This window comes from Nansenia antarctica, assembly GCF_963989245.1.
Source record: "Nansenia antarctica genome assembly, chromosome: 1".
NCBI classification, from domain to species: Eukaryota; Metazoa; Chordata; class Actinopteri; order Argentiniformes; family Microstomatidae; genus Nansenia; species Nansenia antarctica.
The window spans coordinates 26,489,940-26,511,381 of NC_137674.1; the positions used below are offsets into that span (position 1 = coordinate 26,489,940).

The 21,442-nt window shown below is 45.8% G+C and overlaps 2 protein-coding genes across 2 annotated transcripts in view; one reads left to right on the plus strand and one right to left on the minus strand.

Moving 5' to 3' along the window:
• Window positions 1-1,536: 1,536 nt before the first annotated feature.
• ddo (D-aspartate oxidase) lies at window positions 1,537-4,853 on the plus strand (the record flags this gene model as incomplete). Its single annotated transcript, XM_080537015.1, has 4 exons — window positions 1,537-1,708; window positions 3,726-3,834; window positions 3,944-4,120; window positions 4,262-4,853. The coding sequence occupies 4 exons, from the start codon at window positions 1,537-1,539 to the stop codon at window positions 4,818-4,820; spliced, it is 1,017 nt and encodes a 338-aa protein (XP_080393141.1). The 3' UTR covers window positions 4,821-4,853.
• A 1,912-nt stretch (window positions 4,854-6,765) lies between these two features.
• Window positions 6,766-21,442, minus strand: part of sash1b (SAM and SH3 domain containing 1b) — a gene marked incomplete at both ends in the record, with an annotated part of 54,726 nt that continues 40,049 nt past the window's right edge. The window contains 12 exons of the mRNA XM_080545071.1: window positions 6,766-6,840; window positions 7,078-7,209; window positions 7,736-8,946; window positions 10,424-10,555; window positions 12,812-12,962; window positions 13,463-13,666; window positions 14,201-14,370; window positions 16,464-16,596; window positions 16,995-17,138; window positions 17,493-17,570; window positions 17,803-18,221; window positions 18,494-18,626. Of these exons, the coding sequence (XP_080401197.1) occupies window positions 6,766-6,840; window positions 7,078-7,209; window positions 7,736-8,946; window positions 10,424-10,555; window positions 12,812-12,962; window positions 13,463-13,666; window positions 14,201-14,370; window positions 16,464-16,596; window positions 16,995-17,138; window positions 17,493-17,570; window positions 17,803-18,221; window positions 18,494-18,626 (2,982 nt within the window). The remainder of the gene's footprint in view (window positions 6,841-7,077; window positions 7,210-7,735; window positions 8,947-10,423; window positions 10,556-12,811; window positions 12,963-13,462; window positions 13,667-14,200; window positions 14,371-16,463; window positions 16,597-16,994; window positions 17,139-17,492; window positions 17,571-17,802; window positions 18,222-18,493; window positions 18,627-21,442) is intronic.

Consider the following 21,442-nt stretch of genomic DNA (forward strand, 5'->3'; position numbering starts at 1 on the left):
TGTACAGATCCACTAATCTGTAATGCACTGTGGATGCACTCGTTCAACTCCCGGTGCCGGTGTTGTGCCCAATTCTCACTCCCCGCAGACTCTCACTCCCTATACGCTTAGCATTGCGATGTGTTTGTCTTAACGTTTATGACCTAAAATATACGATCGCTTGTTCTCTGTTCTAACTACACGCATGTGCTTTCTAGGGTACCAAGAAGAGGTTGTCAAAATTATTATTATTAAACATCAATGTATTACTGTAAACTATGATGCATTTAAGTGCTCTCGTAGTTCATTATCATGGAGTGTTGGGCTTGAGTTACCTGTTGAATAGCTTGGGTTCCAGATTTAAACTAGCAAGTTGTCTGCGGGGGAGTGAGAATGCGGCACAACACCGGGTCAGAATCTGTCAGATGTGTTCACTTGTCAGACAGTTTCCCCGACAGTAGCGGGGCAATAGACTGGCCATCTATCTGTGGGTCGCGGGGCAAAGAAAATAAAGCACACCCTCCCCCACCACAGGTGTCTTGTTTATTATACTGTGTTTATTGCGCGGTGACGCGACCAGACACAGACTAGTGACTGGGTCACTCAGAGCTGTCATTCATTAGAGGCGTTTAGTAGAGGGACAAGTTTACTATGCATGTGGGAAATCAATGTTGAAACCTTGTATACGGGTAAGTCTACATATGATAAATCTCTGTACAGACAGATATTCAGCAGATATTAGACAGAGTTGTAGCTTGTAAACTTTTCCGTTTGCAGCTTTTTTCAGCACTTGCTGCTGGCTTCAACAATCAAGATTGTAATCAATGGTGCAAACATCATGTAAAGTGCAGTAATCTGCATAGAAATGCATATCCTAAGTGATCTTTATTTTCAAGGGTTAGGGTTAATGATGTAAATACACATAACACACATTCAAGTATTTGAGTGAAATAGAGTAGTTAATTGGGTGTCTCATAATACAATGTCATTGTTATGTAATTCAATGTCATTGTTATGTAATTCCATGATAATGACCAACCGACTGATCCTTGATCGGGCCATAGCCCTCCTAGCTGTTCCGGTCTCTATGACAGAGGGCGCAGAGGAGTAGTAAGGCGCAGTAAGGACAGTTAACATTGAAGTAATGCAGCTAAAAAGCAGAAAAAAATCGATCTCCAAAATGTATTTAAAAACCGTGTGCCTTACCTGATCTTTAATTTTCCTAAATTATCTTTCTACTCAATGAATGAAATAGAGTATACAATGTCATACTAACAGACTTTCGTCTCAATATAAGACTACACTTTTGACACGCATCCTAATACTAATATTAATTAATACTAATACCCTGCTGGTAGAACATGTTTTGGGGTTCTCTTGTCTGCACCAACACTGTGGAGGGAATTATTTGACATTGATTTTATACTCACATCAGGAAAAACAAACAAACAAGATTATGAACAGTGGTCTGGCATACCAGTATACACAAGAAACATTTGACTTTTTGTATGCTTATTTATTTATATTTATTTATTTATATAGCTAACTTGATCTACAATGAAGAGTGTGAAGGTGGTAGTGGTGGGTGCAGGTGTGGTGGGGTTCTCCACTGCTGTGTGCATTGCAGAGGCGCTCCCCTTCTGTTCTGTGACTCTCCTGGCCGACAAGTTCACCCCAGACACCACCAGTGACGGGGCTGCCGGGATCCTATTTGCCGCTGAGTTCCCTGGTGAGGAGAACACGTGTGGGGCTTTTCCACTACGGTGCTGACCTGGTGCTGACCCGGGTCAGCCCGCTTCGTTCCCCTTTTCCATTCGTCGTTCCAGGTCGCTTCGGTCCCAGGTCAGCTCGCTTCTTTAGCTCCACATCGACACCAGGGTCTAACATTTCATATCCGGGTCTCTTTGCCAGGCTGCGTGTGACGTGTGACGCTGCACACCGTTGATTGGTCAATGGAAATCGTCATCCCATGTCCCATCCCATTATATTTCTTCACTAACCGCCATCTTGAAATACCACATTCACTCTAGGAAAATGTCACTACATTTTCTGTAATAGCTTATTAATAAAGATTCGGAAAATTATGCTGACCATCGTATTATCTTAGTTTAATGTCATTTCAATGAATCATATAACTTTTATTTACAACAAGCACAACACAAAAATCGCTATTATGCACCGTGTTTGTCCGTGAATAACACCGGCTGTGGAGGTGATACAAACACAATACTCCTTTGCTAACTTCACCATCTGTCTACGGTCATTTTGAGCCCTTAACCACCGCGCTGACACCCCGAGAAGTTATGCTTTTAACCGTAAACTCGATGAACCGGGAGTTCACCTGGCCGCTGCTGCTGTGCTGTCCAGCCATGAGTCAAATGCCGGTTTTAACAGGGAATTCGCTCCGCGCTGTGTCCACGGTGATAGGAGTGGAGGATCGACTCCATTCAAAAACTTTTGAATTCCCTGGCTTCTCCTCTTTCCGGACACGTTTGAATTGTTATCCTAACCCCCGGTAAACCGAAGTTATTAACCCGCAAATGGCACCGTGTTTGTCTGTGAATAACACCGGCTGTGTCATGAGTCAAATGCCGGTAGATTCGCGTCTTGTCGCCGTTTCCCGATGATGATACTACAGTTCATAAAGCAGACAAGTGAAGGCAGTGGTTTTAAGGGTTCAAAAAACATGACTTTATTATGTGTACATAGCTTCCTCTCTCTCTTTCTCTTTCTCTCCAAAAAAATCACGGCTGTTGCTGTGTGCACCCGGAAGCTTTTTGCCAGGCTGCGTGTGACGCGTAACTCCGCCTACTATCGTCTACTCCTCCTACTAGTCCGGGTCGGTTTGTGTATAATGGAAAACCAGAACAGATCTAAAGTGACCCGACCTGACCTCGAACTGATCCGTACTGCACTAACGTGGGCTGCAGATGGAAAAGCACCAGTGTTTCAGCCTCAACCACGCCGTCTCTTTTTAACCAGTCGACCAACAGTGATCGTTACTCACATTTGATGTCTGATCGCATTATATGAATGTACCAATATATAGCTGAACTTGAATGAATGAATGAATCTTTTATTTCGAACATGATTTAAAATAATAAAAGAACAAATAACTAATATGTAGAGTACAGGCCTATCAATGTTCGAAAAGGAGTAGGATGAAGCCTAGGCTTATCCTGTCCTGCCCCTATCCGTCACTCTCAAGTGAGAACAATTATACTGTAGCGAACGGGAACTGGTAGTGTAACTCGCCCCATGCGGGGGGTCGAACCCCGATCTCCCGCATAACCGCCGGCCGCGCTAACCACAACACCAAGAGAGTTAACTCCCTTGGTGGAGCTGCTAACGGACCTTATACAGGTTCATTACACTATCCTCACCGTTCGGGAGAGCGTGCCCTCACGCTTCACTATGTCAAGTCCCTCACGTGGACACGGCTCTCCGATGGCCTTCCTTCCATCCCACTACTGACACCAGTGTAGCGAACGGGAACTGGTAGTGTAACTCGCCCCATGCGGGGGTCGAACCCCGATCTGCGGGAGATCGGGGTTCGACCCCCCGCATGGGGCGAGTTACACTACCAGTTCCCGTTCGCTACAATACTTAAATTATATAATCCAATTAATTAATAACTTTGAATGATCTACTGTATAATACACATTCTATGAGTGTACTGGGTGTTCAAGTCTTGATCCGAGGTCAGCCTCTGTTGATTTAAACGTCGCCCCCTCCTCTCTCCATAGATATATCTCTGGAACGGCAGAGGCGCTGGTTTAAGGAGTCGTTTGATCACCTGTTGGCTATTGCTCATTCAGAACATGCGTCAGAGGCTGGGGTGTTGTTAAGCTCAGGGTAAGCATTAAAACTGTATAGTAGGCTGGCTTACTACACTACCTTTTGTAGTGGGTGATATTTTGCTGACAAAAATGCTTAATTCAAATCTAATTGTGTTTTACTCAAGGTGGCAAATATTCAAGGACGTCCCTACTAATCAAAAGCCATTCTGGTCTGATTATGTGCTGGGTTTCCGAACCTTGACAGACCGTGAACTAAAAAGGTTTCCAAATCACAAGTTTGGCCAAGCTTTCACCACTATCAAATGTGAATGTTCCACCTACCTGCCATGGTTAGAGAAAAGGTAAACTCCACCTTAGATAAATCTAGCTTGTTTTACACGAATATCATGGTCATCTGTTCATGTACTGAAACTGTTTAACACTACACTCAACGCCTCCCATTCATACAGATGTCTTTACAACACAATTATCCCGTTTTCCAGATTCAGAAAAGCTGGAGGGCAAATTGAACAGAAGATAGTCGAAAATCTTCAGGCACTGAGCCAGAGCTATGACGTCATCGTCAACTGCTCAGGCCTGGGCTCCAGGTCGTTAGTGGGGGATGAGCAGGTCTACCCTGTCCGCGGCCAGGTGCTCAAGGTCCAGGCTCCCTGGCTACAGCACTTTATCCGGGACGGCGACGGGTTGACTTACATCTACCCAGGAACGCACAGTGTCACCGTGGGCGGCACCAGGCAGGCAGACGACTGGCGCCTGGAGGTGGACAGAGGGGACACAGAGAGCATCATGGAGCGCACTAGCAGGCTCGAGCCCTCTCTGCGCAGGGCCACAATCCTGGGTGAGTGGGTGGGTCTGAGGCCTAGCAGGAAGAACCCACGGGTGGAGCGAGAGATGGTTCTGCTACAGGGCCGCCAGGTGCCGGTTGTACACAACTATGGCCACGGGGGCTGGGGGGTCACCCTGAGCTGGGGCACAGCCCTGGACGCTCTGGGGCTGGTGAGGAAGTGTCTCCAAGAGAGGCCCCCGCAGGCCAGACTATAAGGAAATGTGTAGCAGTCTTTGAGAGTCACAATTACCGGTACTGACACTTGCCATTGCTCATATTTTTTTTTAATAATAATAATAATAATACATTTTATTTGTAAAAGCACTTTACATAAGGAATCTCAAAGTGCTACAATTTCAATTTCAAAGTTTAGCCATGAAAGTATTAAGTAGGGCTGGAACAAAAAAACTAAAAAAAGTTGATTAATTTGTTCATATTAGTTGATTAATCTACCGATTAATCTGACATGGAAATCTGAATATTTTTCACCTTCCAATTTAGGTGGTCAGTGATTTTCTAAATATTTCTAGACAATAAATCAAAAGTGGTGCTTAAACAATGAGTGGGGGATAACTGGGGAGGCTACTTTACAAGTTAAAGGGGCAATAGTCAAAACTTTTTATTTTCTATGGTATTTGCACACTATGAGGTTGAAGTAACACTGAAAATGTGTTGTTTTACGTGGGTATGATTTTGAGCCCCCACATGGGATCTGATTTTAATACACCAATGACAACATGATCAATTAAATCAAAAAAATTATTTGTTTACGTTTTACATCCCTCCCGTTTTAGCCAGCACTACTACCAGTGTGCAGTGTTATTTTCTAGATGCAGTATGAGCATCTAGACACTGCATGTTCTCCCAGATGGCAGTACTGAAATTTCATTGAATAATTGTTGTCAATAATATCTTATTCATGTATGTATTTAGCATTTTAAATAAAAGTTAAGCTTCAAGAAAAAAAGCATGTTTTTATTGCCCACAAATGTACAGCATCATGTTTCATGATCTAAATGAAAGCTAGTCAGTAGTCGTCTGTTTTACAGTACGTAACATACATATAACAATGGGTTTATTTGCCAATGTTCAGCATTCATTTATCAATATAGGCACACAAGTGAAAAAAAGAATTAAACAGAATTAAAGATGATATTCTCAAATGAAATGCTTTATCATGTTCCTGATGTTTGTCTCATTATGACAAAAACGTAGAAGCCAGTAAGCGACAGCATTATACAGTGTAATCTATAGTCACTTTTATTATCCCAGTAATGTCACTCTTGCCTCCTTGTGCCTTCCTTTTTATATGCCTCTCAATCCCTCTCTCTATAGACAGGGTTCCTACAAGTTTCAACAAGTCAAATTTAAGACCTTTTTAGACCTTTTTTAGACCTCTTTGAATATAATTTTAGACCTATTCGCGACACCATATGATAGCTTTTTGTCATCCTCGAGGTGATGAAATTAGGGATTTCACGGCCATACAGACAAAAGGAGCTTGATTCCAGCTTGATTAATTTCGGCGTAAATAGATGTGGTCGGACTGATTTCCTTGCAGGATCTGATTTTTAAGACCTAGCACCTCATTTTTTGACCGAATAACTGGAATTTGAGACATTTTTAGGCCTTGTGAGTTGGATTGCTGGATTTTAGACTTAAAAGCTTTTTAAGACCAGCACGGGAACCCTGTATATAACTTCCTTGCTCTGTATCCCTCAGTTAATCCTGAGCGGCAGCTACAGTGATGAGTACAATGATGCTGTCAAACATACCCATGTCATGCAGACCTGTCAGATGGGGCGGTTGTGGCACAGGAGGTAGAGCCGCTGTCTACTGATCGCAAGGTTGGCAGATCGGCGGTTCGAGCCCGGGCTGGCCACATGTCGAAGTGTCCTTGGGCAAGACACTGAACCCCAAATTGCTCCCAGTGAGCGGGCCAGCGCCTTGCATGGTAGCTTGCCTCCATTGGTGCGTGAATGTGTGTGTAAATGGGTGAATGAGAGGCCGTTGTAAAGCGCTTTGGATAAAGGCGCAATATAAGTGCAGTCCATTTACCATTTACCATTTGTCTCAAGAAGAGGGTGTCTATGCATGTCGAGCTCTGCTACACAGTGAAGGAGTTAATGTACAGTACAAGAGCAGCCTCAAAGACACAATCTACTCTGACACATTGGCAAGGTGTGTCTGGGACTGCAACCTTTGACAAACCTCTGTCAAACCTCCAAACGGGATCTATAGAGAAAGGGTGTAATTGGGGAGATGGAAAAAGAGTTTTAGAGATAATTTGATCGTGGGCTTTTAAAAAAAAAATCAGGTAAATTATTTCTGCGGTATAAAAGTAAGTAAGTAAGTAAGTAAAGCTTTATTTATATATCACCTTTCAAACAAGAAATGCAGCTCAAAGTGCTTTACAACAGGAATAAGAACATAAAGTTAATATAAAAACATATATAAAAACAGGTCACTCACGGCCATGCGATGCTGTTTGCGAAGCTGTTGAACTCTGATCAGGTCCATGGCGGAGGCGGTCTCTTTCACAGGCTGGTTCAGCTCGCTAGACAACCTCAGGAGCAGGGACCGGGGGACCTTATAGCGACCAAACTACAGAACAGGAGACACCAGGTTTGACAGGGCTTAACACTAGAATAGCCGTGAGGGGTCACGGTGACCCCTGTGAGTAAAAAAACTAATTCTATCTTTACACTCTATCACATTTCAGGACCCTCCTTTCATGACTTCTCCTAGATATGTGCGTTCTACCACCCAGTATCCTTACATTTTCAAAATCACTTCAGGATAAGACAGTATAAAGTTGTTTTGCAGTTTTTCTGTGTAGGAGGCAGGCGAAAAAAATAAGCGCCCTCTAGTGATCTCTGTGTGTAAATAGCAGATTTACATTCTAAAAATGGGGTCTATTTGACCCCCAAGGCGGCTCTACTTGTAGGTAAAATAGGCACGGCGTGTTAACAAGTGAGGCCGGCAACACAGTGACTATGAACACTTTGAACGTCATAAACATTACAACAAAGTGGGATACCTCATGTAATAGTAGAGATAACATTTGACACAGATGATATTGTAAGAACATTACAGTACCACTCATAGTATAGTAGAAGTGACACCTTACCTTGTCAGAGAAGGGCTCCTCTGTCAAATCGATACCCTCCAACTCAAGCCTTTCCTCCAAAAGTGACTCCAGACTGACAGACTGCCTATATACCATTTTCCTTCCCGTTGACTGTGTCCTCTGGCCTTCAGATTGGGTAGAGCACGAAAGGTCTGAGATCCACGGTTGGGTTGCAGCTGCTGTAACGATTGTATCCTCCAAAGAGTTGATGTCTAAAGAGGTGTGGTTGGAGGTATCACTAAGGTCACAGGTCACTGCAGGTGGCGATGATGGTATACACGGGTGGTTGGGCAGGGAGGGTGTAGCCAAACGATGCTTAAGCCTGCTTCCTTGCACTGAAAGGGATGGAGTGAGGTGGAACGTGGCACATGGAGTAATTTCTGCCAATGTGGGAGTGCTGATAGACACAACATCTGATATATCAACCTCCACAGTGCTAGACAGGACCGTGCTGGGTCTGGGTGTGACCAGTGGTTTCTGAGGGCTGGATAGTAGCAGCGTGGACTCCTCAGCCTTGGACGTGGAGATGTGAGTCTGCTCCAGATCTAACGGGTGGTGGAGCTCCTTTTCTGAGTTGAGTTCCCCCAGAGAGACGCAGCGCCTCAGCCACCTCAGGCCCAGTGCTGTGGGATTAGCCCCGCCCAGCTCCTCACAGCTCCGCCCCCTGACCAGGGCTGTGGGATTAGCCCCGCCCAGCTCCTCACAGCTCCGCCCCCTGACCAGGGCCGTGGGATTAGCCCCACCCAGCTCCTCACAGCTCCTCCCCCTGACCAGGGCTGTGGGATTAGCCCCGCCCAGCTCCTCACAGCTCCGCCCCCTGACCAGGGCCGTGGGATTAGCCCCGCCCAGCTCCTCACAGCTCCGCCCCCTGACCAGGGCTGTGGGATTAGCCCCGCCCAGCTCCTCACAGCTCCGCCCCCTGACCAGGGCTGTGGGATTAGCCCCGCCCAGCTCCTCACAGCTCCGCCCCCTGACCAGGGCTGTGTGGGTGAGGAGGCTGTGGCGCCTCTGACAGCTCAGAGGGCTTTGAAAGATTTCCATGGTGTTTTGTAGGGACGGCGACTTGCACGACTGTTGCAACGGACCGGTCTGTAGCACGCTCGTATTCGGATGGGTCAGGGGAAGGGCGGGGTACTCGGGGGACGGGAGGTGACTGGACTCGAAACCTGACGAGGACCTGCTCATGGAAGATGATGTCTTTCTGTCCCTCCCTGAAACAAACAGGTGTGATTTTGCATAAAGAACAACTACAGCATATAGTATATATCATATAGTCATATCATATATGAAGTCATTGATATCCAGGGGGAAATCAGTGAAAGGAAAGGCAGTGTAAAAAAGGAAGAGTGACTTCTGAAAGCTGACTGAATAGTAAGCATGATGTATGAAGTCCAGAGAAAATGGATTGTGAGTGAGTGAGAGAGGTGAGTGAGTGAGTGAGAGAGGAGGCTGAAATAAGCAGGCAGGCCAGTGTAGTAAACCACTGTGCAGTTTATTCCCCAAGCCCTCCTATGACAGTGGCACACTTCAGAACTGTTCAAAGACTGAGGAGTAGAAACCTGCATCACTTCTATCAGAAGTTCCTATGGCAAAGATCTTCATGAGCTGTATTCAACACAGGTTTAATCCTCAATTATATAACGCATAACTTCACTGATCATATCAGAGCTGACATTGTTATAGTTTTTTAATCAAGGTCCTAACTATGCATTTGAATGCACCCACAATTATGGTAGTACAAAAAATTGTTGCGTCCCATTTAACAAGTATAACTGAACCATTTCGTAAAATATTCTAAATGGTTTGCATAAAGCAATTTCTTTTTAGGCACATCATAAAGTATTGTGCAAAATTATGTGGTACTGAACTAGAAAAATATACACACAAAAACAGCAGAATCTTGAGGGAGAAATAATGTGTGGAAAAGACTCTGACATCATTAACTCCACAAGGGCTATTGACATTCACAAGAGCTTTCAATATGAGCACAATTCTTTTATATATGTATACATTTTCTTTAAGACTAAAACCAAAGCAAATAACCACAGTAAGAATGCTATAATTATCAATAAAGAAAGCATACACAGTAAATATGGAAATACTGAGAAGTCTTTGTTTTAAACTACAGCTTCTGTCACACCTTTGGTTCATGAGTCACCATTTTCAGCAAACGCAAAACCACCACGCACGCAATACACCATGACAGATCTATTTCTGTGTAGATAAAGAAGTTCCTACAAGACGAACAGGTTTCGGAGAAGGGTCTACCAATTGTAATAGAATGAGAATAAGATTGACCTCTCTCCCCTTCGACATAGACTTAGCCTCCATTTTGAGTGGATGGAAAAGTTCATTCGTGCAAAGAAAAAATGGTATGGTACTTGGAAGAGAGAGGGTGACTAAAATACATTGTAGATGGACAGAAGCATAGCGTTGATGGGGGGAGTATTGGTTGTAAAACAGAGTACTTCACTCCTGTGTTGCAGAAACAGAACAAAAACGTGAGACTGAAAAAAGAGGCCAGAAAAAAATGAGCGTCAAAGAAGGGTAATGAGCCGAAGCCAAGTCTTTCCCAACAGCATGAAACCTCAGGTTGGTGTGGAATGCCCAAGCATGGAGACAGCAGCCTTTAGGAGGAGGAGGAGGAGGTTGAAAGGGACAGTCACAGGCGAGTCAGGCTCTCATTACCGTTCTCCAGGTTCTCGTTGCTCTCGTAGCAGCCGGAGTCGCGGGGGGAGTCTCCCTGCAGACCCGGCCTGTCTAGGAGGAGCTTCTCCTGGGAGCCTCCAGACTGGCCGCTGCGCTCCGGGTCGCTGCTTCCTGCACAGAACAACATCACCAACCCAGGGCCGTCAGTCACAACATCACCAACCCAACATCACCAACCCAACATCACCAACCCAGGGCCGTCAGTCACAACATCACCAACCCAGGGTCATCAGTCACAACATCACCAACCCAGGGTCATCAGTCACAACATCACCAACCCAGGGCCATCAGTCACAACATCACCAACCCAACATCACCAACCCAACATCACCAACCCAGGGCCGTCAGTCACAACATCACCAACCCAGGGCCGTCAGTCACAACATCACCAACCCAACATCACCAACCCAACATCACCAACCCAGGGCCGTCAGTCACAACATCACCAACCCAACATCACCAACCCAGGGCCGTCAGTCACAACATCACCAACCCAACATCACCAACCCGACATCACCAACCCAGGGCCGTCAGTCACAACATCACCAACCCAACATCACCAACCCAACATCACCAACCCAGGGCCGTCAGTCACAACATCACCAACCCAACATCACCAACCCAGGGTCATCAGTCACAACATCACCAACCCAACATCACCAACCCAGGGCCGTCAGTCACAACATCACCAACCCAACATCACCAACCCAGGGTCATCAGTCACAACATCACCAACCCAACATCACCAACCCAGGGCCATCAGTCACAACATCACCAACCCAACATCACCAACCCAGGGCCATCAGTCACAACATCACCAACCCAGGGCCATCAGTCACAACATCACCAACCCAACATCACCAACCCAGGGCCATCAGTCACAACATCACCAACCCAGGGCCATCAGTCACAACATCACCAACCCAGGGCCGTCAGTCACAACATCACCAACCCAACATCACCAACCCAGGGCCATCAGTCACAACATCACCAACCCAGGGTCATCAGTCACAACATCACCAACCCAGGGCCATCAGTCACAACATCACCAACCCAGGGCCATCAGTCACAACATCACCAACCCAGGGCCATCAGTCACAACATCACCAACCCAGGGCCATCAGTCACAACATCACCAGCCCAACATCACCACCCCAGGGCCTCAGTCACTGAATGCCATACTGCTAAAACATGAGCTATGTGTATGTGTATGTGAATGTGTACGTATGTGTGTGTCTCTGTGTGTGTGTGTGTGTATGTGTGTGTGTGAATGTCAGGGTTCCTACACGTTTCAACAAGTCGAATTTAAGGCCTTTTTAGGCCTTTTTTAGACCTCTTTGAATAGAATTTTAGACCTATTCGCGACACCATATGATACCTTTTTGTCATCCTCGAGGTGATGAAATTAGGGATTTCACTGCCATACAGACAAAAAAGAAGTTTGGTGGATTTTAGACTTTAAGGGCCCTATTATGCACTTCATAAGTCTTAAGCAATAAGACGAGGCGGTAGATCTAAACTTAAGACGTGGAGGCGTGGTCAAGGCCACTTTGCTATTATGCGTGCGGTAGTGGGCGCCTAAGACCCGGCGCTAAGCCCAGAAATTAGTCATGGGTGTGTTTTGGGCGTCTTCTCAATCAACCCAATCAGCGTGCCAGGTGCCATTCCCTTTAAGAACCGGCTGCGTTAAGTCATAAGCGCTATGCTATTATGCAGTTCATAGGCGCTAGACTTCATGCACGTTTTGAAACACGAGCGCGCCTCCGCGGTTTGCGCATGCGCACTGACCCAAGTTGGTCGGCGCGCATGCGCAAACCGCGGAGGCGCGCTCGTGTTTCAAAACGTGCATGAAGTCTACCGCCTAAAAACTTTTCAAACCACTTCTTAGCGCTAGGCGCAAAGTCAGATCGCATAATAGCAGGGCGCCTAGCGCACTTCAATAACGAACACTCCCACAATGAGTAATATATGCACGGGAGTCTTACGTCTTATGTGTGGGCGCCTAGCGACACCTGCATAATAGCAGTATGAAGCGCATAATAAGGGTGGCGGTAGGTCTTAACCTGGCGGTGCGTCTTAATTAAGACTTAAGACGGCAAGTTAAGAAGTGCATAATAGGGCCCTAAGGCTTTTTAAGACCAGCAGGGGAACCCTGGTGTGTGTGTGTGTGTATGTGCATTTGTATGTCTGTGCATGTGTATCTTTGTGTGTGTGTGTGTGTGTATGTCTGTGCATGTGTATGTTTGTGTGTGTGCGTGTGTGTAAGTAAGTAAGTAAGTAAAGCTTTATTCATATAGCGCCTTTCGTACATGAAATGCAACTAAAAGCCTGTGTACGTGTGTGTGTGTGTGTGTGTGTACGTCTCACCGTCGTACTCCTGCAGCAGCTCCACGGCGGTCAGCAGCACAGCTCTGTGTTGGGGGTCTGTGATGTTCAGCTCATCCAGGTCCTCCTCCTCCAGCAGTTTGAAGGTGTCCAGGTCTTCATAGCCGTTGAACAAGAAGGTGGGCATGTGCTCCTAGAGAGAGAGAGGGGGGCGAGATGGTCAACATGGGTTTATGGTCAACATAACATAGAAAACATCTACTCAGTCATAAAAAGGTGGCAGACTTCAATAAAAACGTGTCAATAACTAGAATAAGTGTGCTCAGTTTGTCCGATTCAATGTACAGTTTAACACTAAAAGAGCCGCGAGGGGTCACGGTGAGTAAAAAAAAGATATATCTTTGCACTCGATCAAATTTCAGGACTTTTCCTAGATATGTGCGTTCTACCACCCAGTATCCATACATTTTTAAAATCACTTCAGGATAAGATAGTATAAAGCTGTTTTGCAGTTTTTCTGTGTAGGAGGCAGGCTAAAAAATGAAGTGCCCTCTAGTGATCTCTGTGTGTAAATTGCAGATTTACATTCTAAATAGGGGGTCTATTTGACCCCCAAGGCGGCTCTAGCTCTCTAGTAGGTAAAACAGGCACGGCTGTTGTAGTGTTAATGTTCAGTTCAACAAGGTTGTTTACTTTGAGGTTGATGCGCTCCAGGAGTTCTTCCACAGAGGTGGGTTTGGGTTGCCGGCCCTTCCTCCTCCTCCTGGTCCGTTTGGGCTTCTCCTCCTCAGTCAGAACCTCCACGTAGATGAACTTGAAGGTGCCGACCTTGCTGTTCAGCAGGCCCATCCACGTGCCCATCGGAGGCTTACTGATGACGTCTATGACGTCTCCTCTCTGCAACACAACATCAGTCACGGCTATCGCACTCTCTGGATTTTATACAGCCAATATGAAACAGGGTTCCTACAAGTTTCAACAAGTAAAATTTAAGACCTTTTTAGACCTCTTTGAATAGAATTTTGGACCTATTCGCGACACCATATGATAGCTTTTTGTCATCCTCGAGGTGATGAAATTAGGGATTTCACTGCCATGCAGACAAAAAAGGAAGCGAATTGGCATTTTTTGGGTTCCAGCTTGATTCATTTCTGCGTAAATAGATGTGGTCGGACCGATTTCCTTGCAGGATCTCATTTTTAAGACCTAGCACCTCATTTATTAGACCTAATAACTGGAACTTGAGACCTTTTTAGTCCTTATAAACCGGATTGCTGGATTTTAGACTTTAAGGCTTCAGAGCTGGGAACCCTGATGAATGTGCATGGGTATCTCAGGATACTAGCATTTACCTTATCAGAGTCTAAATGAAGCTTCAACTGAGGTACATTGAACTTGTAAAATGTGTGAGGGATCATTGTGTGCCCCTACCTTCAGTTTGAGGGAGTCTGTGTCGTAGGGGCTGGGGGTGAAGTCAGTGTGCACCAGGGCTCGTCCACAGAAAGGTCCTCTGTACGGCAGCTCGTCCTCCTCCCCGTCCTCAGACTTCACACTCTCTCTGTTACTGTTGGAGGAGTCCGTGGTGCCCACCGTCTGCCCGCCTGGAAACACGCGCCCGAGAGATGGTAAATGGTAAACGGACTGCACTTATATAGCGCCTTTATCCAAAGCGCTTTACAACGGCCTCTCCTTCACCCTTTCACACACACATTCACACACCAATGGCGGCAAGCTGCCATGCAATGCGCCGGCTGGCCCGCTCACTGGGAGCAATTTGGGGTTCAGTGTCTTGCCCAAGGACACTTCGACATGTGGCCAGCCGGGGCTCAATCCGCCGATCTGCCAACCTTGCGATCATTAGACAGCAGCTCTACCTCCTGCGCCACAGCCGCCCCAGATCCGAGAGATGGTATGTGTGGGGAGCATGGCGCGTTCTGGCCTGCAGAGGGAGCCAGACTGTCGTTGGAGGGGGATGACGAGCTGATTGCGGAGAGGTGTCAGTGATCAGACTCGTTATCCTACTGTTCTATTTAACCTGTGTGTTTTTGTTCCCTCGGGAGAGTGAAGGAGGCGGGGAAAACCTGTCGAGCTGGAGAGAGAGAGAGAGAACAAGGGAGAGAGCCATAACGATGGCAAAGCAGCAGCAGAACAGCTGAGACCCGAAAGGGGAATCAGCGCCGGGTGCAGTGGCCGCAGCGGATCCCGAGCGGGGAAGCCGGTGGCCGTGATGGCAGAGACGGCCACACGCCGTGGTTCTTTGCTGTTCCTCGTTGGTTAAAAGACTTGCTCAGCGCGTCAGTGATAGGTTTTATTTGATACCGGTGCCAAATCGATACTTTAATAACGGTACCGAAACGGTACTTAAATCGGTACTTTTGATTTAAAAAAAAATATATATATAGAAATCCAGGATTTTTCACATCAGTGGCGGAGTGGTCACTGACGCGATTTTCAGAGTGCACGCCATTAATGCCGAGCGGCGATGTTTTATATAAGGTGATCAAATACCAACATATCCTGATGCTACAGCTGCAGCAGAACATGGGGAACTACAGCACTGAACATAGGTTACCGTATAATATACATGTGACTGACAGATACGCCCAAGACACACACACACACACACACACACACAGTGAAAGATAATCAGCTCATTGAATATGAAGTACACAAGAGTACACACAGAACCGGGAACGCGCATACAGCACTGAACAACATCCGTAGAATATAAACTTGTGACTGACAGTCACATACACACACATACATACACACACACACACACACACTGAAAGATTATCAGCTCATCAATATGAAGTAGGCCTACATGAGAGTACACCCACAAAACGGGCTAACGTTACTCATTAACTGTTTACACAAGTAAAATCACAGTGTGACAGTCAGATGAAGCATTCGGTAAACAACCAACAGCAAGGTAATGCATCAGCTAAGTTAAAGAAAACCAACTTTTACCTTTGATGACACCGACATGAGCCCTGTTTTTCCGTACCTCCGCCGTTCTGTTCGTGATGATTTTAGATAATTTTTGCCCTGCGCATATTGCCCAGTAATAAGACCATGCGACCACAGCTTCCGTGTGTCTCTTATTGTCCAAATGTTCCCTGAATTTTAGCTGCATGTTTTTCCAGCATGTAAATCCAATTATTTTCCCCTGCCAATAAAACGTTGTTAAAGTGATGGAGAGACGCAAAGGAGAGGGATTTCCTGAAATCCATATTTCCCGCTAAATTCAGACCAATCACAAAACTGTTTTGCAAGCGCGTCGCCTCGCACTTGTTGAGAGCGATTCAGTCTCGGATTACATGCACTGAGTGGAACTTTAACAGGCATGTGCGGTTGCATGTAACGTCCGTTTCGGACACCAGGGGGCGAGAGAGGAACCGAAATCTCTGTTGCAATTCGGTTCGGTAGGTACCGAATGTAAAGTAACCGGTACCGTACCGGTTTTCGGTACCCAACCCTAGTCAGTGACGTGGCTGAGCTGTGCAGAACGCAATAAAAACGTATTCTACAACTGTTCCTCTGTGTCGACCTCCCTCTGTGCCTAGAGACTCCTACAGTATGGTAAATAAAACGATCCAAATCTAGACCCAAATTCATTCACATGCAGACGCGAACAGGCACGCACCCACACACACACACACACACACACACACACACACACACACACACTTACTCATGGAGCTCTGTCCGCTGAGGGAGCTCCTCAGGCTCTCCACAGACCCTCCAGCCTTCAGTTTGGGCTTCTCCAGGGCGTCTCTGTCTGTCTGAGGGGACTGGGGGCAGCTGGACAGACGGCCCGGGCTCGACTGTGGGAGACAGAGACACAACTCACACTCAGCTGAGGCATAAACCGTAGCTACACTGAAAAAAGGCAGCTCTCAAAAACAAGAAAAAATGCTAGAAAATGGGGGAAATATTACTTAAAATAAGGCAAATTATCTGCCAACAGAACAGGAACATTTCACTTGCCAAGATTGTTTTAAAAAAGTTAGATATGTCTTAAAACTAGTGCAGTCAGACAAAAAACAAGTATATATTGCTTGATTTAAGATATTTCATTTTCCTTAGATTTACTTTTTGCAGTGTACAGTTTTCACTGGATCGTTTGCATTTTCATCGCAACTGGTGTAACTTTGGCACAACAAAGTTATACTGTACGTTTATACATTTGATTTGTAAAATGTCAAGATATACAGTACTGTACCTGTTCAGATAGAGAATTGTTGTATCTCTTAGAAATGCGTTTTCTCATTGTCTCTCTTACAGACTTCACTTTCTTGCCCAAAGAGATTCGAGATATTGCCGGAGACTTAACTGCCTCTCTCAAACTGCCGCCTCCATCTTTGTTCTAGAATTCAGGGATACAGTATGCAGATATGAACCGAACTGATATGATCAGAAACACACAAAGACAATCACATCTCAGTGGATGCAGTATCGTGACGTTAGAATTATAAGGTTCTATCTCCATTTTTGTCAAAATTGAGTTTTTTACATAATCTGATCCATTAGGTGTTTATTAATGCCTGTGTGGTGTTATTTTTTAAATGTTGACATTTTTGAGTTAGTAATTCATAAAATACAAAGGTTCCATCTCACAAAACATAATGGAATGTAAAAACTTTGAAGCTCAATATCTCTGAACTACCCTAAACGGAGATAGAACCTCATCATTCTAAGATCACGGTATGTGAGTACTTACAGTGAGGTGATCACAGTCACAGTTGACTATGTGCAGAGATCTGTTGTTGAGATCAAACCCTCCGAAACTACAGGTCCTCTAAGGAGAAAAATGATACAAATCTATCAGTCCTTAGGTGTTTAGTCAGCAGTCGTCATCAAAAAGAACATCTACAGAGTAGTCTGTTCATTCTACAGGAGAGTCGTCACTGTTTAGTCAATCAATTACGGAACTGTGTACTTCATTGTGTACTGTAGACGTTTAGACTGGATGAGAGAGCCCTCACTAGGCCATAGATTCTCCCGAAACAAAGGCTCTACTCAGCACTCACCCCATGGTAGCTGGGAGGACTGAGGGCTCTGCGAATCGCTCCGTCCGTCACCGAGCGGGCGATCCTGGGCTCCTCCTCCCCGCAGCAGCCGCCCTCCGTGTCAGACAGGGACGAGCCGCTGCCTCCTCCGCCACCCACCGCCCTCACCTCCCTGCTGGGGCCTTTCTCCGCACGGCTCGGGCTGCTGCCTGACTTGCTGAAGGCTCTGAAGAGCCTGTGGCTGCTGCAGGTGTCCAGGGAGCTGGAGGAGGGCGAGGTGGTGAGGCTGTCTGAGTCTCTGTCTCTGTTGGCGAGCTGGTCCTGTAGAGCCGAGGCCAGGGAGTCCACCTGGAACACAGAAGTCTGCTTCTTCTGCAGGCCAGAGAACAGAGAGGCGCTGGCATCACCAGGGGGTGGAGGCCCCTCCAGACTCAGGGACTCTACGAGACACACGCAAAAGGTGACAGGGATAAGGACAGGTTTGCTGAAAGGTGAACGAACGCCTGTGGAATTGTGGAATGGAAGTCAACTGTGTGCACCTGTGATAAAAACAACATCTTTAAAAAGGCCTATTAGGGCAGATGTGGTGCTTTTACACAGTAAATTGTAGTCCAACGTGTATCAAACAGGCTGTTGAATGTGGACTACAGTATACTGTGTAAAAGCAGCATCAGATCTGGCCTAATACTCTGGCTAATCCTCTGACTCATACCCTCTGATCCAGGCCTCTTGGACTCCTCGATTCTAATCAGCTTCTTTTTCACTTTGCGGGTGGAGTTGACCAACTTATGGAGCCGCTTGAAGGTCACTGATTCCTCCACTTCGTTGTCTGACAGTTCGCAGGACTGTAAAACAAAACGAGATGACCGGCTTAGAAAAAAAAAAAAGGCTAGGTTTAGAAGAAGGTGATGGAAGAAGGTTTTTCCTTTTATCAATGGCCCCGGGCCTGAGCTGGATTACTCTTCCTGCTACGACTGGTGGATTGATGATTCACTTTCTTAGTCAAATGTATTGATTGTAAGTCGCTTTGGAATAAGGTGTCTGCTAAATGCCAAAAATGTCAATGTAAAAATGATAGGAGAGAGGTTTGTCACGTCACTGTTAATTGACATTAACTGTCCTAGAAGTATCATAGGGTTGAGGAGAGTATAGTACAATTCAAGTTGGCCAAAGCTTCACAACTAATGTATGTACCAGTGACCAGGCAGCTGTTGGTTCAGAATGTCAGTTGGGAGCTCCAGCTCTGCTGTTGTGACCCAAGAGTATTTAAATTAACATCTATCATCATTGTAAACTTGTTGTACAAGATACACAATGGGAACCTCATTTCTGTTCATGACTGTCATGGAGACCACATGCAGCCTTTCAGCTCAGGGCTCCTTATAACTATCGAAGTGTGAGACCAGAGTGAAGACGTGAAGTCTATGTAGAGACACTGTGGTTTGCCCTCACACAAGCTACACAGAAAGGAGACAGGGCTGATTAACGACGAACTTACTTGCGTGAGAAAACAGAAGGTTTGCCAGCAGGAATTCCCCTATCCTCATGAACAAAGGTCAGAGGTCAACGGCAACTCTAAGCGGCAGTTAAAAATAAGTTTCTCGTATTTCATATTCACCGCTGCTCAGTCGTGTTACTCCGGGTGAAGCAGTGTGAGACAATGTGGCATGGCCCATAGTCATCTGGTTGGTTGGCATACCCAACTACCCACAATGCATCACACATTGTGCACTGCACCACAAACACACGATCAGAAACTTTCCCACACAACTGTCTTTTTATAGGCTGACCAGAGACGTGCTAATCATGAACTGAGAAAACACATTTGAAAGGTACAGCGAGGTAACAGAAGATAAACGGATACCGTGGTTGTCATTTATTTCATATAGCCTACCAATATGTTGACTATGCAGACTGATGGTGGTGAGCTGTATGCACCTAATAATGCACCTAATATATACATATACTTATGTCAGGGTTCCTACAAGTTTCAACAAGTCAAATTCAAGATCTTTTTAGACCTTTTTTAGACCTCTTTGAATAGAATTTTAGACCTATTCGCGACACCGTGTGATAGCTTTTTGTCATCCTCGAGGTGATGAAATTAGGGATTTCACTGCCATAGAGACAAAAAAGGAAGCGAATTGGCATTTGTTTGGTTCCAGCTTGATTAATTTCCGCGTAGATAGATGTGGTCGGACTGATTTCCTTGCAGGATCTCATTTTTAAGACCTAGCACGTCACCGTAAATTGGATTGCTGGATTTTTGACCTCACAGCTTTTTAAGACCAGCACGGGAACCCTGTTATGTGAACACATTCTGAATAATTGGTTTGGTGTTAAATAAGTACAGAGGACTTTTTTAGGTTCAATTCTGTACGGCATGTGGTGTGGTTGTTTGGCATGTTCTTTTAAAGCAGAGAGAATGGCAGACAATTCAGTTTGAAGTCAGGTGTTCTACATGGAGCCAAGAGCAGTCAGAATACTAATGGCTAAATGTGTGAGTACATTCACACAGCCTTCTGCTAGTGTCTAGAGTGGATCTAGAAGATTAACTGTGATTTCAAAAGATTATATTATTAAGACTTTGCTTCATAACTCAAAAGCACAAATATGTTGGTTGTTGGTAGTTTTGCAATTTGAGGGGAGAGAGAGAGAGAAAGAGAGAGAGAGAGAGAAAAATACTTTTGTGCAATATGACAACCCTAGTTGACTATCTGTGCAGTATAGTACAGTGGATTGTGTACATAGCCTTTATTGATGTAAACCAGCTCCCTACCTTCTTGTGATTTTATGCTTTTTCTAATTTTTTATTTATTTTTCCCTTTCCTAACACCAGGGGAGCCACCCCTCCTAAATTTCGTTGTTTGGTACCTGTACTGTAGCAATGACAAATAAAGTCCATTCCATTCCATTCCACAGAAAGAGAGAGACAGAAAGAGAAAGAGAGAGAGAGAGAGAGGGGAGAGAGAGAGACACAGAAAGAGAGAGACAGAGAGAGAAAGAGAGAGAGAGAGGGGGGGGAGAGAAAGAGAGAGAGGAGAGAAAGAGAGAGAGAGAGACAGAGAGAGAGTGATGCAGAGACAGAGAGAGAGAGAGAGAGAGAGAGAGAGGGGGGAGAAAGAGAGAGACAGAGAGAAAGAGAGAGAGAGACAGAGAGAGCGAGAGAGAGAGAGAGACAGAGAGAGAGAGAGAGAGGGGAGAGAGAGAGAGAGAGAGAGACACACACACAGAAAGAGAGAGACAGAGAGAGAGAGAGAGAGAGAGAGAGAGAGAGAGAGACACTGAGGACAGAGAAATAGGGAGGCCATCCAGACGAATCTGAAAAATGTGGTCTGAACGTGAGCCCCCTAATCACCCCACCCGCATAAAAGAGCTGCGGCCTGCATAACACAGCTCTGTGCTGAATCCACCCGCTCAACACAGCACAATAGGGGGTTAGCGCTTTGACAGGATGAATAGAGGTCTGCCTGGGTGCCCTGCAATTGGGAGAGGGCCTGGGGGGTGGGGGGGTTAGAGGGGCCCCGGTTCACACCCAGGACATGGATAGATAGAGAGAGGAAAGGAGGGAGGGAGGGAGGGAGGGAGGGAGGGGGTGTCAACAGCATTCTAGCTCTATTGCAAAGCAATAATGAGAGGCCCTGACGCACCGCACGCGGCC